General features: G+C 41.1%; 1 protein-coding gene across 1 annotated transcript in view; it reads right to left on the reverse strand.

Annotated features, from left to right (window-relative positions):
• The window catches only part of SYNE2 (spectrin repeat containing nuclear envelope protein 2), a 286324-nt gene that overhangs the window by 132698 nt on the left and 137089 nt on the right, over positions 1–16537 (reverse strand). The window contains exons 51-55 of the mRNA XM_047079535.1: positions 11163–11428; positions 8454–8622; positions 5147–5302; positions 2653–2793; positions 665–847 (exon numbers count right to left, since the gene is read on the reverse strand). Of these exons, the coding sequence (XP_046935491.1) occupies positions 665–847; positions 2653–2793; positions 5147–5302; positions 8454–8622; positions 11163–11428 (915 nt within the window). The remainder of the gene's footprint in view (positions 1–664; positions 848–2652; positions 2794–5146; positions 5303–8453; positions 8623–11162; positions 11429–16537) is intronic.

Here is a 16537-nt window from a genome sequence, read left to right on the forward strand (position 1 = left end):
CGCTTAACCGACTGAGCCACCCAGGCGCCCCACATTTCTAACTTTTAAGACTAACCCCGACCATAGGTAGAAAGGATTTATGAAGTTGTACCCTAATGCTATGGGTCTCACGAACAGTTCCCAGTTAGCCTTGCAACTAGTCTGGTTCCCATTTTATGCTTCATTCTGAAAACTGGATTCGTATTTTGTCTTCCCATACAGGGTCTTGTCTTAGTATATCCCAGTTCCTCTGGGACTAGGCTCCTGCCTCGTTCTTGCTAGATTACATGTACAACTCACCCACCATGACCCCTATTTGGAAGGGAGGGAGAAAGTGTCTTGTTCCTGAATGACATTCTTTCTTGTTGCTGGCTCCCTGCAGGGACTCTTGAGATTGTTTGTTAGAAATGCCCATTGCCTATTGGGAAACCCAACGCTCTCCTGGACTCCTGCTGCGGTCCGACTTTTGGACACCTGCTTCTGCTTGCCCAGTCAGACTTCCTGCTGATGACAGCAGTTAAATCTGTCCTCCCGGCGCCCACCTGACCCTATCATCTGGCTCTAGCTTCAGAACCCGAAACTGGCAATTCAAGGGAAAATGGCTGCCTCAGAATATATATTTTAGTTTTGTTTTAAAGCCCTTTCAATACAAGCTAAGCGTAGTTATCACGTGTTACTGTCATACCTTATTTAACTGTGAGGTTCTAGATTCTGCTCTCTGCGATACTTGCTGATACTGCTGGAAAGGAATCATCAAGTTATCCATCCATTCTTGAGCCTGTCCTGGATCCTGTTCAACAATGTCCTGCACTTCAGAATCCAGCTCATTTAGCTTGGAATGCCAGAGATCTAGCTCGTCCCACATTTTCTGGAGAAGGAAATCATGAGTCACTTTGAATGCAGAGGTCCTGGTTCATTGTGTTAATTCCTAGTCTTTGCACTGTATATGCACCTGTAAGTGCTACCAAAACAACATCACAGGCACACTTATTCACTTATGCCCCCAAACCACTTGTGACCTAAATTGAAAAACACCATTTCTGAGGTCTCTTAGTCTACCTATATTTGTTTCACGAAAAGAATTGGCTGTAAGGGAGCAGAAAGACCTAGACATTTCCAGAGACAAATGACACCAAACAAGGTCAATATAACCTTAGTCTTTCAAGAGTGATGAGGTAACATTATGTTTAAAAGGGGCTTCAGTTAATCACACACACAGACACACACACACACACACACACACGCATCCTCACGCGCACCTGTGTGTGTGTGTATTTAATCTAGAAGACAATTTTTTAAAATTTTATTTTAGAGAGAGTGAGTGTGTGCGATTGGGGGAGGGGAGCACAGGGAGAGAGAGAGAATCTCAAGCAGGCTCCACACTCAGTGCGGAGCCCGACATGGGGCTCAATCCCACTTCCCTGGGATCATGACCTGAACGGAAATCAGAGTTGGACGCTCAACCGACTGAGTCATACAGGTCCCCCAAGAAGACGATTTTTACTAAGTGTAAAAACAAAGCTAACAGAAAATATCTGTTTTGGTTTAGGATTCATGCAGTGGCAGAAAATTCTAGCAAATAGATTGGATTCAAGCCCGACTTTGTATTGTCAATGGAATTCTCAAAGGTAAAATATTTAATTTGTACTTAATATTTGCTTAAGAACCCAACTTTTAGAAATGGGAAAAGTAGGGGCGCCTGGGTGGCGCAGTCGGTTAAGCGTCCGACTTCAGCCAGGTCACGATCTCGCGGTCCGTGAGTTCGAGCCCCGCGTCAGGCTCTGGGCTGATGGCTCAGAGCCTGGAGCCTGTTTCCGATTCTGTGTCTCCCTCTCTCTCTGCCCCTCCCCCGTTCATGCTCTGTCTCTCTCTGTCCCAAAAATAAATAAACGTTGAAAAAAAAAAAATTTAGAAATGGGAAAAGTAGACTGGTTAACTTAGCTTCCTCTACTTATTAAGGGTCAAGATTTTGTCCAAAAGTGAGCCATATTTTGACCTATTTTTAAAAGTCTCCATTCATATTAGAGTAATTCCTTAAAACATAGATTAGAATAAGAATGCTTTTCCACATGCAGGAGTTTACTCGGGGAATTAAGTGGTAGAAAATCACGCTTACGTACAGTTTTACCTAAGACTTTATTTCCCAAGATATTTTACAAGGCAAATAAATTTGGGATTTCTATTTTCCTGCTTCGCCTTGTAGTCTAAAGAAAAGTTGTTAATTCCACTCAAATCCTATTGAAATATATTTTTTAATCAAATAAGTTTCAGAAATATTCCATATCATATTCCCCATGTTAATTCACGTTAGAAAACAAAAACTCCGAGAATTGCTCATAGAAACATGCTAGCTTAAAAAAAAAATTAATATTTATAATGTTTCTTATATCAGTCTTTCCAGGATAAGGTCCTTACTCTCCTTTACTTGTGAAAAGGCTAGTTCACAATCACAGGCTCTCAGGGGTTCAGGCATATTCCCACCATGGAAAAACTGAGAACGATTCTTAAATGCAATCTTCTCTACTAACCCTCTGCAGGTGACACACAGTAAGGGGGCCCTATAGGCTCTGGGTGAGCATCTCTGTGCTTCAGATTCATCCAAAGAGCACACCCTGATGACTGAGGAACAGGAGGAAAGCTAAATGCTGAAGGAAATTAAAGGACGGATATTACCTTTTGAATTTCCTGAGCTTTCTCGATATTTTTGCTTTTCTGCTGCAACATCTTTTCCACATTGTGAAGCCCTTTGTTAATTTCGTCTATTTTTCTACTCATTGTATATGATGGTGAACTTTTCAAAACTTCACTGCTAATCTGTTATAACGAGAGAAAGATACGTTTGGCTTACAGATGTGCTCCATACTCTAGTCACAGGTCCAGGTGATAGAAGAGATAGGTACACTGTTACGTGATTTTACTTACAAAAATCCTGTAAAGGCTAGGGGGGACATCCCAAACCATTATTAGCTAATACATTAATGAGAGGGTAGACTAGCAGACTAGGAAGTAGGAGCTGTGCTGACCTGACCTTTTAAGTCCAATCTAAAAAAAGGAGAAGAAAATCAATCAACAAGAATTTGTTGTAATCTACAGATTGTACTACAGGTCTGTGCTGAGTTGGGCAAAGCTACTGAGTGTACGATCTGAGACAGAGCCCAATGGAGCAAATGATATGAAAAAATCCAAGGGAGGTAAATAATTTATTATACAGTCTCTCATTTTATGACAAAGACCTCTGCATAGGACTGTTCTCAATAAAACCCAGCTTATTCTCAAGCTGACTTAAAAATAATGTAATTCTCACCATAATATTCATTGGGGTGAAATAACCCTCTAAAACTCACTATTTCTTGAGGAGGCACAAAGCTCAGTTTTTCTCTGCGTGAATGTTTATAGTGTATGTTTTCACAGCAATCTGAAATCTAGTAGCTGAACAGTGTAACTTTTTTATCTGAATGATTTTCTGAAGAAAATAACTTGGGCTAGGAAAGATAACAAATGAATGTGGAATGTGTCATTTTTCAAATACCTGATTAGTTCCTGTTCTTGGTTTTTTGGTTGTTTTTTTTTGGTTAGTTTGTTTGTTTTAGGCCATGTTGTTGATAAGGCTTTCTCCCAGCAGCCACTAAATAACCAAATAATACTTTACGCTTCTGTATAATCCTTTAACCCTTTTAAAAACAACTATATCTGTATAACTATTACGACTAAAACCTTCCAATGCAGATGGTACACAGAGAGAAACTAAACCCAGGTTAAATGACTTGCTTATGGTTACACATCAGGGGAGAACGTGAACTTGTCCTGAGAAGCCCCAAGTCACTCTGGAGTCCCAGGCTCTTTTTCACATTTCAGGATGTTGATACTCTTGTAAGATGTTTTTATTCCACAGACCATAATGCAGTTGAGATTTTTAGGGGAAAAATTTAACCCTATGTTAGTTTTTAAACTGCTGTAATAGCTATTTATTGCTATGTAACAATTTTTCTGATATTCAGGACAGTTATTCTTTTGGCCAAAAGGCATATAACTTAGGTACGTTAGGAGAGACCAAGATTTAGGAAAAGTCAGCAGCCCTTCAAATTATACAGTATGGTTCTGAGTCTGCCTGGATCCTTCACACACCAAACAAGCAAAATCAGTTGCAATCTGTTACAAATATACAAGTTACAGCTGACACTCTCAACCCTAGATTTAAGAGTGATTCTGATTATTTGTTTTGTTGGGGATTTTCACATGAAAAGAAGAAAAGATTTTCACATGAAGTATTCACAGAAACGAATTTAGTTGCTCTCAAAACACTATTTTCTTAAAATAAATCAATAGTGCTTGATTCTTGAGAAGGTATCTCATGGAAGTATCTCATTTTCTTCTGTGTTAAATCAACAACATTTGTCATAAATGTATATTAGGAGTGTATATGTTTTTTCACGGGTCAGATTTTCCTAAGAAAACCGCCAAAGAAGTTAACTGGTTTGAAATGTGATTTCCTGTGTATGTGCTTGATATCTATTTTATTAAGTTAGGGGTATTCCAGATTTCAAAAAAGAACACAAAAATCTTTCCGTGGATGCCGGACCAAACAGAATTTTGTTCTGCTGGATGGATGTAGGCTGCCTTTCTAGGATCTAATAAATCTGTCTTGCTAATGTCTTGGGTCTCCAGTACTAGGAAACATTTCCCACTTGTTCTTCTAACTTTCAGATTCATCCATTCGGGGATGAAGATTTGCTCAGATGTGTTTTCCTGGTGAGTTGTGAAATTCGTATTCTAATTGTCCTTGGTAGCAATTTTAAAACACTCACAGGGAGGGAATACATTTTACAGCAAAGTATTATTCATGTCCAAAATTTTAAAGTGATTCTCCGTTAAAAAAAAAAAAAAAGCCAAGTAAAAGCTAACGGACAATTCTATTTTTAAATGCAAGAGAAGAAAAAAACTAAACATCCTGACAACTAAAAATAAACACATTGTCTAATTCTGTTATCTGTCACTTATTTAGAGCAATTTCACCTCAGTATTCAATACACAAAATTATCACTTATCTAAACCCTATAAAAACAGTCATAGTTGAAATCAGGGCAAATGAAAATGTGACATTACGTCGTCTTTTCTTTATATCTCTTCAACTCGTAAATAATAACACTAGTACAAACATTATTATTACCTTCTCGTCTATGTCTTCTAATGCTTTTCTGCATTCTTCCACCTGGGATTCAATCTCTGCAGGGACTAGGGTATACATTTCAGAATACTTGATTCGCAGTTTTTCCATAATATTCTCAAAAGTCAGCTTCCCTTTCTTAAAAATGCTTTGAAGCTCCTAAAAACATCAAGAGAGTTTCAAATACTCACAGGACAGGGAAAAAGTGTAACTCTCAAAGTAAAAGCAGCTTCCCAGCACATCCTTATGATTTAAATGAGCACACTTTGCATGACAAAGCCTCACTACTGATACAAGCCGATTAAGCCGGAGAGATACTCTGCTTGGTCAGATGATGCTTTCTAGTTTGTAAGAATTAAACTTGATATCTCTTCATGGTGTCAAACCATTGTCCTAACAAGACATTACAACATCTCCTGCTTCTAAAATACTTCTAGGATCTGACTGTATCTCACTTGCAGTCCTGATCTAGAAAGCCACAAGTAGCAAAAAAGTTTCAAAGAAGTTTTTTTTGTTGTTGTTGTTATTAACTTGTTGCCATTTCTGCTTCTTCCTACATTATCATCACAATGATTCAAGGCCACTAAAAGCCCTAAGCTTGAAGCAAAAGTGTCTGCTTTCATGTAATTAGACAGCCCAGCAGAGCTCAACTTCTTTCAAAAGGGAGGGTTCCAGTTCCCTGCAAAGAATGTGGGCTTTAAAAGATAAAAGAAACCTGAACAAATAGTCTATTGGTTGTGGCCTAGAAACAAAATCTGATCTACGTTCTCCTGCACTAATTATAAAGGAGAAACTCATTTGTTTGGGAAAGTCTCCCAAAGATCCAGTGGAAAAATACTTCTTGACTTTACTGTGGCTTTTGGGGGGTTTGTTTTTACAGTAACTGTTCAGTAGCATTATTTGTGTTAATAGGTTGAGTCACCGCACTGAAGAATGATTACAATTTTGAATGACTCCGTGATGTGTCACTGTTTTCCTTTTCTTTACCCTCGGCAGAGAACAAATCCAGAGGCAGAAAGTTAGAGAACAATGCCATTCAGACACAGGTGGGGTTTGAAGCACAGTGCCGTCCGGTTTTATCTAGACCTAGTCAGAGAATATAGAGCTACACTTGGATGGGTTCTCCATGAAGACTGAGGGAGAGTAAATTCCCTCTATCAACACTGAGCAATGGTTAACAACAACACGTGATTTTTTTTTTTAATTTTTTTTTTCAACGTTTATTTATTTTTGGGACAGAGAGAGACACAGCATGAACGGGGGAGGGGCAGAGAGAGAAGGAGACACAGAATCGGAAACAGGCTCCAGGCTCTGAGCCATCAGCCCAGAGCCTGACGCGGGGCTCGAACTCACGGACCGCGAGATCGTGACCTGGCTGAAGTCGGACGCTTAACCGACTGCGCCACCCAGGCGCCCCACAACACGTGATTTTTGAGTTAACTTCCAAATGTCTGTTTCACTTGTTACCATTGGATTGGAATCATTCTAAAAGACATGCGGTCCCAAAAGGCACGGGGGCGTGTGCACAGCCCTTAGGATAGGGTGATTTAAGAGATACATTTCGTCTTCAGCCCTGGTTCCTGAGCACTTTCTAAGGCCCTTGGAATTTCTGGGATAGGAGTAAAGGAGTGCGTTTTGTTATTCATAACAAGCCCTTTTCAACTATACCTGAGCTTATGGTAATAAGTGACTTCTGGAGGCTCCCCCAGATAGATTCTCGATGGGGGGCGGGGCTGGTTGCCCGAAGAACCAATCAAGTGAACTTCCAGCCCCATTTCCCAACCCCCCAGGGTGGGGCCAGGTGCTAGAGATTGAGTTAATCATCAATGGCCAGCGATTTAACCAATCATGCCTGCATAATAGGACCACCATAAAAAACCCTAATCGATGAGGTCTGGAGAGTCTGGAGTTGGTGCTGGGAGAGCGGCACACTCAGAGAGGGCTTGGAGGCTCTTCGCCCTTACCTCGGTCTATGCATCTCTTATCGACGGATCCTGAGTTGCATCCTTTGTAACAAACCAGTAATAGTAAAGTGCTTTCCTGACTTCTGCAAACCATTCTAGTAAATCATTAACCCCGAGGAAGCGGTCGTGGGAACCCCTGATTGATAGCCAGTCTGTCAGAAGTACAGGAGGGCCAGAACTTGTGATTAGCATCTGAAGTGGGGGGCGGTCTTGTGGGAGTGAGCCTTTAATCTGAGTGGTCTGTGCTAACTCCTGCTAGTTAATGTTAGAATTGAATTGAATTGAATTGAATTGAATTGAATTGAATTGAATTGAATCATTGCTTTCCAGAGACTTGGGGAAGAAACTCCACACATGGTATCAAAAGTGTTGTGAGTAAATACAGTGGCACCTTTATCAGAGGTAAGTAGTACATCCTACTAAAGGCAGTAGTCTAACACCCTACTCAATAAATGCTCTGAGACCCCTGTTCACCAAACACGCCTGAAAAGGGGTTGAAGCAGGACTGCTTGGTCCAGACCGGCCTACCTCCCTGCTCTCTACTGTGATAGGAAAAGACAAGATTCAGTAGGCCGAGAGGGAAAGGTTAGGACCCAAGGTCCCAGGGTGGGGGAAAATGCACATTTTGGAACAATGCTGGGAGTGTCTGACCACAGCAAACCCCCTGGGGCATAAGGTTCCTCTTAAGAATGTAACAGGTACCACCTATTCCCCTCCCCCTCGGGTTTCCCTCAGGAATCTGACAAAAGACCTAACTGAAAGTAAGTAGTAGACCATAAAACATTTGACCCACAAGAAATGATATGGCCATAGATCTCCCCTCATACAATGGAATTGGGCCAATCAGGAATGGACAACCCAAGCACCTAGAGCATCAAGCCAATAAGGACAGACACTGAGAAGGAACAAGGGGAAGAAAAGAGGGGAGAGTCCAGAACGTTATAAAACAAAGACCCTTGCCTACAGTCGGGAGCATTCACCTTCAAATGCCCCTTCTCTGTAAAGAGAGCTTTTATACTATTCTTACTTTCTAATCTTATACCCTAATAAACTTTTGCCAGCTGTTTATTCTGTGTCCACCTCTTCATTCTTCAAAGCGGCGAGACGATGAATCCCAGGTATTGAGGTGAAAAATCCTGCAACGCTTCTCTGCACTCCAACCACACTGATCTTCCCCTGTGGCTTGGCCCCACCATGCCACGGGGCCTTTGCCCGTGCTTTCCTCTCTCCTGGGCCACTCCCTCCACTCCAGTCACAGAGTTACCCCTGCCCCAAGGAATTTGCATTCAAGACTGCAGACCTGTATCAGCCACATTCACTGGTTCCTCACTTCATTCCTCACTCACCTCGAACTGTTCTGCCTTTTCTGGGTGGTCGTGTAATTCCATATTTTGGAAAGAAGTTGCGGTCTGTTGAAATAAATTCTTCAAAGTACTTATTTCTTTTGTGAAGGAATGTCTTTCTTGGGTTTCATTCTCCACCAATTCCTTATTTTCTTGAGCTTTCTGAAAAAGCCTAACATAACATCAAAATAAAATTGTTCTTATCCTGCTGTCTTGTGAAATAATTTTTATTTCAACAATTAACACGATGTCAGCATAGTTCGCAAAAGAAGATTATTTTTCCTGAGAGAAAAGTACCAATTTTCAGTGGTTTATATACTACATATACAAACATATACCAAATTCTATCACTCAGTCAAAAGCCTCTCCAAGCTTTCATCTCAAAATATCCTCTTTTTGGGGCTCCTGGGTGGTTCAGTTGGTTAAGCCTCTGATTCTGGATTTAGGCTCAGGTCGTGGTCTCACAGTTTGTGAGTTTGAGCCCCACATCAGGCTCTGCGCTGACAGTGCGGAGCCTGTTTGGGATTCTCTCTCTCTCAGTCTCTCTCTGCCCCTCCCCCGCTCCCGCTCTTATTCTAAGTAAATAAACTTTAAAAAAAATCCTCTTTTCACACTTTACATTCCAACTGCTGTCTCCATCTGACTTTTCTCCACATGATCTGTCAGTTCAACTGAATATGACTTAGAGGTGAGAATGGAGTCATGCATGGGTGGGCTCTTGGGGACAGATGACCCCATTTGCTGTGGATGTAACTACCATATTAGTAGAGGAATTTAAGAGGGTACAGTCTTTCCTGAGAGCTATTTGGTAAGCACTTCTAGCCATAAACATATTATATCCTTTGACCCACTGATTCTGCTTCTTGGTGTCTTTCTCAAAGAATTAATCACAGATGCAGAGATTCTGGCATAAGAATATTCACTACAGTGGTTTCTTTTTAATGTTTACTTATTTTTCAGAGAGAGAGAGAGACAGAGACAGAGACAGAGCACAAGCAAGGGAGGGGCAGAGAGAGAGAGGGAGACACAGAATTTGAACCAGGCTCCAGGCTCTGAGTTGTCAGCATAGAGCCCAACGCGGGGCTCGAGCTCTGAATGGCAAGATCATGACCTGAGCCGAAGTCGGACGCTTAACCGACTGAGCCACCCAGGAGCCCCCTCACGACCATGTTTTTATAAAAGTGAAAACCATGTATAATTTAAAGATTCTATAATAGGAGTTTGGTTAAATAAGATATGGTATATTCACATGGTGAAATATTACATAATTATGTTTTAAGGAACATTTAATGGCATAGGAAAACTAACATGATATGCTGATAAATGATTTAGCACACAACGAAACAATATAGTACTATCATAATTTGTTTAAAAATAGAATTATAACAAAAAAAGGTAAGTGATTGGCAGTGATTGTTGTTGAATGATAAAATTAAAGAGGGGGGTTATATTAATCTTTATAATTTTCCACATTCCCCAAACCGCCTATAATGAATATGTGTTACAAAAATAGAAAAAAAAAAAAAAAAAGCAATCATGAGTAAAAAAATTCAACGGCTATTCATCCTCAATAATACCGGGATACAGAATATGGACTGGTTTTCATCATTGTTATTGATCTTTTCCATCCGCACCCCCCCCTTCTTTGAGTATAGTTGACATGCAATGTTACATTAGTTTCAGGTGTACAACTTACTGATTTGACAGGTTTATACATTATACTACACTCACCCCAACTATCCTGTTACATCACTGTTACAATATTGACTACATTCCTTATGCTCTGCTTTTTATTCCCAGAGTTACCGATTCCATAACTAAAGGCCTGTACCTCCCACTCCCCTTCACTCATTTTGCCCACCCCCCACCCACCTCCCCTCTGGTTCTGCTTTTTGTTCATTTATACTTTTTTTTTTTTAAAGATTCCATTTATGAGTGGAATCACATTTGTCTTTCTCAGTATTTGTCTTTCTCAGGCTGACTTATTTCACTTAGCATAATACCCTCTAGGTCCATCCATGTTGTCTCAAATGGCCCAATCTCATCCTTCTTTAAGGCTGTGTAATATTCTGTTGCACACATATACCACATTTTCCTTATCTATTCGTCTACTGATGGACACTTAGGTTGCTTCCACATCTTGACTACTGTAAATAATGCTGCAATAAACATAGAGGTGCATGCATCTTTTAGAGTTAGTGTTTTCATTTTCCCTGGGTAGATACTTAATAGTGGAGTTACTGGATCCTGGGGTAATTCTATTTTGAATCTTCTTTTTTTTTTTTTTTTAATTTTTTTTTTTTTCAACGTTTATTTTATTTTTGGGACAGAGGGAGACAGAGCATGAACGGGGGAGGGGCAGAGAGAGAGGGAGACACAGAATCGGAAACAGGCTCCAGGCTCTGAGCCATCAGCCCAGAGCCCGACGCGGGGCTCGAACTCACGGACCGTGAGATCGTGACCTGGCTGAAGTCGGACGCTTAACCGACTGCGCCACCCAGGCGCCCCTATTTTGAATCTTCTGAAGAACCGTCGTAATAGTTTCCACAGTGGATATACATTGCCAACACTGTATACTTTTCTGTGTTAACACAATTCCATCATACCATTTGTCATTATTCTATATTTTTATATTTTCAATAGCCAACATTCTCTAAATTTTAAGCCTGAGTCATCAAGCACGTTGCCGTAATTGTTTTTCATAAGACTTACTTGTTGCATCGTTCTTGCATCGATGTAATCTCTTGAAATGCTGGACCAATTTCTACAGCCTGTAAGCTTTGGGGAGCATTCTGGATACTTCTTAGGCGCTGAAGAAGTAAGGTCAGTAATAGCTGCTGCTTCTCCACATTTTCTTGGTAACGGCATAAACAGTCTAGCAGCTCACAGAGCTCCTCTGTGGTGGCCGCCTCTTTTGTTTTAGAAATTTCAGGGAGATCTTCTTGGAGGTTATCTAAAATAATTGCTTCTCGTTCAATCTAATTCAATAAACAAAAAAAAAAAAAAAAAAAGAGAGAGAGAGAGAGAGAGAACTAAAATAACTAAACTGTACTTGGATCGCCTCAGGAGCTGAAGCATACCTCGGGAACCATAATTTTTGTGCACTGGCCCTTCAAAGGGTTCCTGATGCCATATCCTCACTCGAAGTAGCATCCGTCTTCCTATAGCTGGGCATATTATTCCTCTGCTTTTGGAATCCCATAGCTCCCAGCGATCGATCATGTAGATATGTGATTACTATGAAATACTGCTATTGTGAGCTGAAGGAAACCCTGTTGAGTATTTTCATAAATAATTTTTCTCTCCTTCAGATTTCCATTGCACAAAGCAGTTATCTCTTCTGAAACACCTATAAGGCAGTTCGAATGAGCTTCACCAAATTGCAACTACTAAGAGGTTGGGTGACTGCTGGATAATTTTTCTACAGGTGACTTTTCTTTCACATCCCATTCCTACATGCCCAAAAAAGTAAGTCTGGTACTTCCTCATGCCCCTAACACCCATGCCAAAGGGAAAGCAGTCCTGACTAATCATGTATTTATCAACATGGCTATGTGCAGAACCCAGAACTACATAACCTGATACATCACATGTCTGCAAAATGGAGTCCCGTCATCCTTGAACTCAGAATGAAGACACAGAAAATCAGATCCCTCCACGCACCTCTTCAGACCCTGTGGTCCTCGCCTCAGCTGTACCCCACAGTCACCAGATTCTGCCCCAGCAGCACTGTTAACTCTCCCGCCCTGACATTCAAACTCAAGTCAGGCACCTTGCAATCTGGACAGTACAGAGTAGCACTCTGGTCAACTACCTTTCTGATATCACGCTCACTGAAATGATGAACAAAAACCTGCCAAAGGGTTGAATGTAACGCCTGTGAGAATTTAGCAATTCCAGCATAAATTAAGTTTCCAGGAGCTCAGTGGTCGAGCGCCTGCCAGAATTCCATGGCGTGAAGCTCAAGTTGTTCCGTCTTATGTCTCTACCACTAAGAAAGCACTGGATTTGCCCATTGAGATTCTGGAGGCAGCATATGCTATACTTGAGAATATTGCTCAGCTCCATTTATCAGAATGCTGCCAAGCTTGAGGGGGGTCTGGACAAAAAGAGGCACTGCTCTAGGGTCAGATTATGGGATAAACTGCCCTGCCACTTGGGCCATATGACCCAGTTGAGTCCCCGAGTCACTGCAGGGTGTAGGTATAGGCTGGCCTCTCAAAAGACCCAGTTATGGAATGTATGCTTTCCATCACCTCAAACCTGAATTCAGTTGCATCAGAAGTGCTGGTTCTCAGGCAGGCAGCCACACTTCTACCAGGGAATGAGATAGAAGGGTTCCACTGGGATGTCTGGCAACCTCCCTGCCAGGGAACCAGCAGGCAAAGAAAGGACGTGCTGTAGTGTCAGAGATAATGGTATCTAGGGTCTCGAATACACATCAGGGTGGAAAGAAGTAGGTCTGTAATCTAGAACTTAATGGAACATCTCTTGGTGCTTCCATGAAGAGCAACAACAGCAACCATGACCTAATAAGAGTAAAGCAACTGAAGGCCTGACCTTCCCAGTTCCAGTTCCCTTCGTCCCCCACACCTGTTCCTGGAGATCACTTTCCAAAATAAACCACCTGCCTGCAAGCCCCATCTCAGGCTCTGCCGTCCGCTGTAAGTTGGTAAGTGATTAAGGAGGGAAATTATTTTTATTGGGGCAATAATTGTACTCAAAAGCCAGGCCATTCTTCAACTTGTGATGGATAATCAAACTGTCATACATGCACCCAACCCAGTATTACTCAGGAAGAAAAAGAAATGAACTATTGATACAAGCAGCAATATGAATGCATCTCCCATGCATTATGCTCAGCGAAAAAAATGCCACACTCAAAAGGCACAAACTATCCCAGTCCATTTATATGACATTCTGGAAATGGCAAGACAGATTAATGGTTGCCAGGGGCTGGAGGTGACAGAAGGCACTGATTACAGAGGTGCACAAGGGAACTATCTGGAGTGATGAGAATGTTCTATATCTTCATTTTGTTGGTGATCATGTGCCTGTGTGCATCAAAATTCAACAGACTTTATGCGAAAAAGGATAAAGACAGCTCCCAAATCAGTAAAATAGTTGTCACAAAAATTATGTATTCATTCTTCCACCTGAATGATTTCCCTTGGACACAGAATTCTAATAATATCGGTTATAAAACTTTTAGATTCACAGTCAATTATAGAGTCCAGAAAGGGAGAAGGAGCCGTAGTTGCACCATAAGTAAACAGAGTGAAAGAGACTGAAATACTCATAACCAGGAGATGTAGGAACCAGTAAAAGTCTTTTGGACTTTGGGTTCATGGGGAAGAAGCCAGCCTTCTACCTTCAATTATCTTTCGAGACAGGACTTTAGCACATTACAATCACCAAAGCAAAAATGATGACTGAATAACCAGAAACGAATAATTAAATCAAGCAGATTCTGTTTAAGAGAACAGGAAGGTAAAATTTTAGGGGGAAAAAAGGTAAATCAAAATTTAAATTTATTTTTCAAAATATACAATTAAACAGAGTTTTAAGTTTTTGAAAATCTGCTTATACAAAACCTTTATCCCATAGAGATACGGGATTATCGTAATGTCTTAAAAAAAGAAATTCATTCTGTCACACACAAAAGCACCAACCGTGCCAATAGAACCTTGCGTGTACAAGTGTTTAGATGATACAATTTTTATTGAATGGATACAAGCTATTTTAGGTTTTCATTTTTATTTTGAGAAAGAGAGTGAACACGGTGGGGGAGGGGCAGGGAGCGAGGGAGAGAGAGAATCCCAAGCAGGCTCTGTACTGTCAGCGGACAGCCCAGTTAGGGGCTTGATCCCACAAACCATGAGATCATGACCTGAGCCAAAAATCAAGAGTCAGACACTTAACCGACTGAGCCACCCCGGTGCCCCTGGATACAAGCAATTTTAAAATCCTACATCAATTTGGTGTGCGTAAATATCATTTAAGCTGATGGTTTTGTGGTTAAATACCAGAGTGTAACTTTGAAACATTTTTTTTAACGTTTACTTATTTATTTTGAGAGAGTGAGGGCACGAGCAGAGGAGAGGCAGAGAGACAGGGGGAAAGAGAGAGAATCCCAAACAGGCTCTGCATGGTCAGCATGGAGCCCAAGGTAGGGCTTGATCTCATGAAGCATGAGATCACAACCTGGGCCAAAATCCAGAGTCGGACACTTGACCACCCAGGTGCCCCTAACCAGAGCGTAAGTTTGAATCCTCTTCTACCATTCACTCGTGAATTTGGGCAAGTTACTCCATCTGACTGTGTCTCACTTTCCTCGTCTACAAAATGAGGATAAAATAAAAGTAATTACCTCATAGGATTCTTGTGAGGGTAAATGATAATACATATAACGTGCTTAGAACTGTGCCCAACACACCCTCTGTACCAGCCCATCATGTGTTGGAGTGGTTGTTCCTATTACTACATGAGGGCATATTTTGTTTGTGATGCTCTGAAAAACACATTCTGCCAGCAAATATTGTCAAATGCTTCGATGAATAATTACAAAGCTCTAAATGAATGGGGTCTGAATTAATACAATATAATTGCAAATGGGTGCACAGCGATAGAAAGACAATGTAGTAAAATAGAAAGAGTAAAAGCTCAGGATTACCCTAGACCCGGGTTTGAATAAGAGCTGTCGCTCAAGAAATGTTTACTAACTGCCCACTAAGTGCAAGGCCCCGGTCAGATTCTAAAGTGACAGCAGTGAGCGCAACAGCTGTGGCCCCAGTCCCTCAGCCCCACCTCCATCGCCACCTGGGAGGTCTCATGTCATCAGAAATCTCTCGGCGCCTCCGTATCCCCATCAACGACATCGCAGTAATATTTAACTCTTGAGAGCAATGCAAGGATTTGGTGGCACACAGCCTCCTGTAGGAACCCAAGAAACAGTGCCAGTACGGATGGGAAAGATGGGGGCTAGCAGCTCGGCTAAAAAAGTGAAATTTACAAAGTTTCTTAGAGTTGTAACATTCAAGAGTCTATGTACTAACCACACCCTACCAGCACTACCAAAATATTATTCATTTCCAGAATATCAAGTATTTAGGGGCACCTGGGTGGCTCAGTCGGTTAAGGGTCCGACTTCAGCTCAGGTCATGATCTGGAGGTCTGTGAGTTCAGGCCCTGTGTCCGACTCTGGGCTGACACCTCAGAGCCTGGAGCCTGCTTCAGATTCTGTGTGTTCCTCTCTCTCTCTCTGCCCCTCCCCGACTTGTCCTCTCTCTCTCTCTCAAAAAATAAACATTGAAAAAATTAAAAAAAGAAAAAAGAATATCAAGTATTTTTTTTTCTTTTCTTTATATTATTTTATTATTCTGCAGTAAGGTAGGTATCTTGGATGACTCATTTAAGGAAGTTCACTTAATCCACCTTGACGAAGCCTATATCCTCTCCACACTGATGGAAACACTGGTGGCAATTATTTACTAGGCAATTATTACTAAGGCCATTATTTCTGGATCAGACTGTGCCAGTTTGAGCAGACAGGGCAAGAATGAAGACCCTGGCCGAATTTTCTCCCATGGCTTCAGAAGAGCTGCTGGTGACCTATCGTGCTCTCTCAGATGCAATGAGGCAAAAGGCAAGAAGATCAAGTTTTAAGCAGGAAAATATGCCAGTGCTAAACATTTCTATCCCAAATCAAGTACTGATTCATGATATTTCTCTCTTAAGTAAAGTTAGCAGGAATTTTGACATGAATAAGAGAGAAAGGTTTTCATTTAACGTTCTGATTTGTACTTCATTTATACCTGATAGATTAAGGAACACCCGAAGATAATTTTATACTATTTTTAAATTTCCTTTCTAAATATATGTGATGGCCTAAATCCTGAATCATGCTTAAATTAACATCTGTGATTGATATATATTATGGAGGGCTTTTTTTTTTTTTTTTTTTTTTTAGTTTATTTATTTTGAGAGAGAAAGAGAGAGAAGGCAAGCAGGGAAGGGGCAGAGAGAGAGAGGGAAAGAGAGAGAATCCCAAGCAAGCTCTGTGCTGTCATTGTGGAGCTGTACATGAG

The sequence above is a fragment of the Lynx rufus genome, unplaced genomic scaffold (genome assembly GCF_022079265.1).
Source record: "Lynx rufus isolate CCGP_SWC_20201006 ecotype Redwood Valley unplaced genomic scaffold, mLynRuf1.p SCAF_17, whole genome shotgun sequence".
NCBI lineage: Eukaryota > Metazoa > Chordata > Mammalia > Carnivora > Felidae > Lynx > Lynx rufus.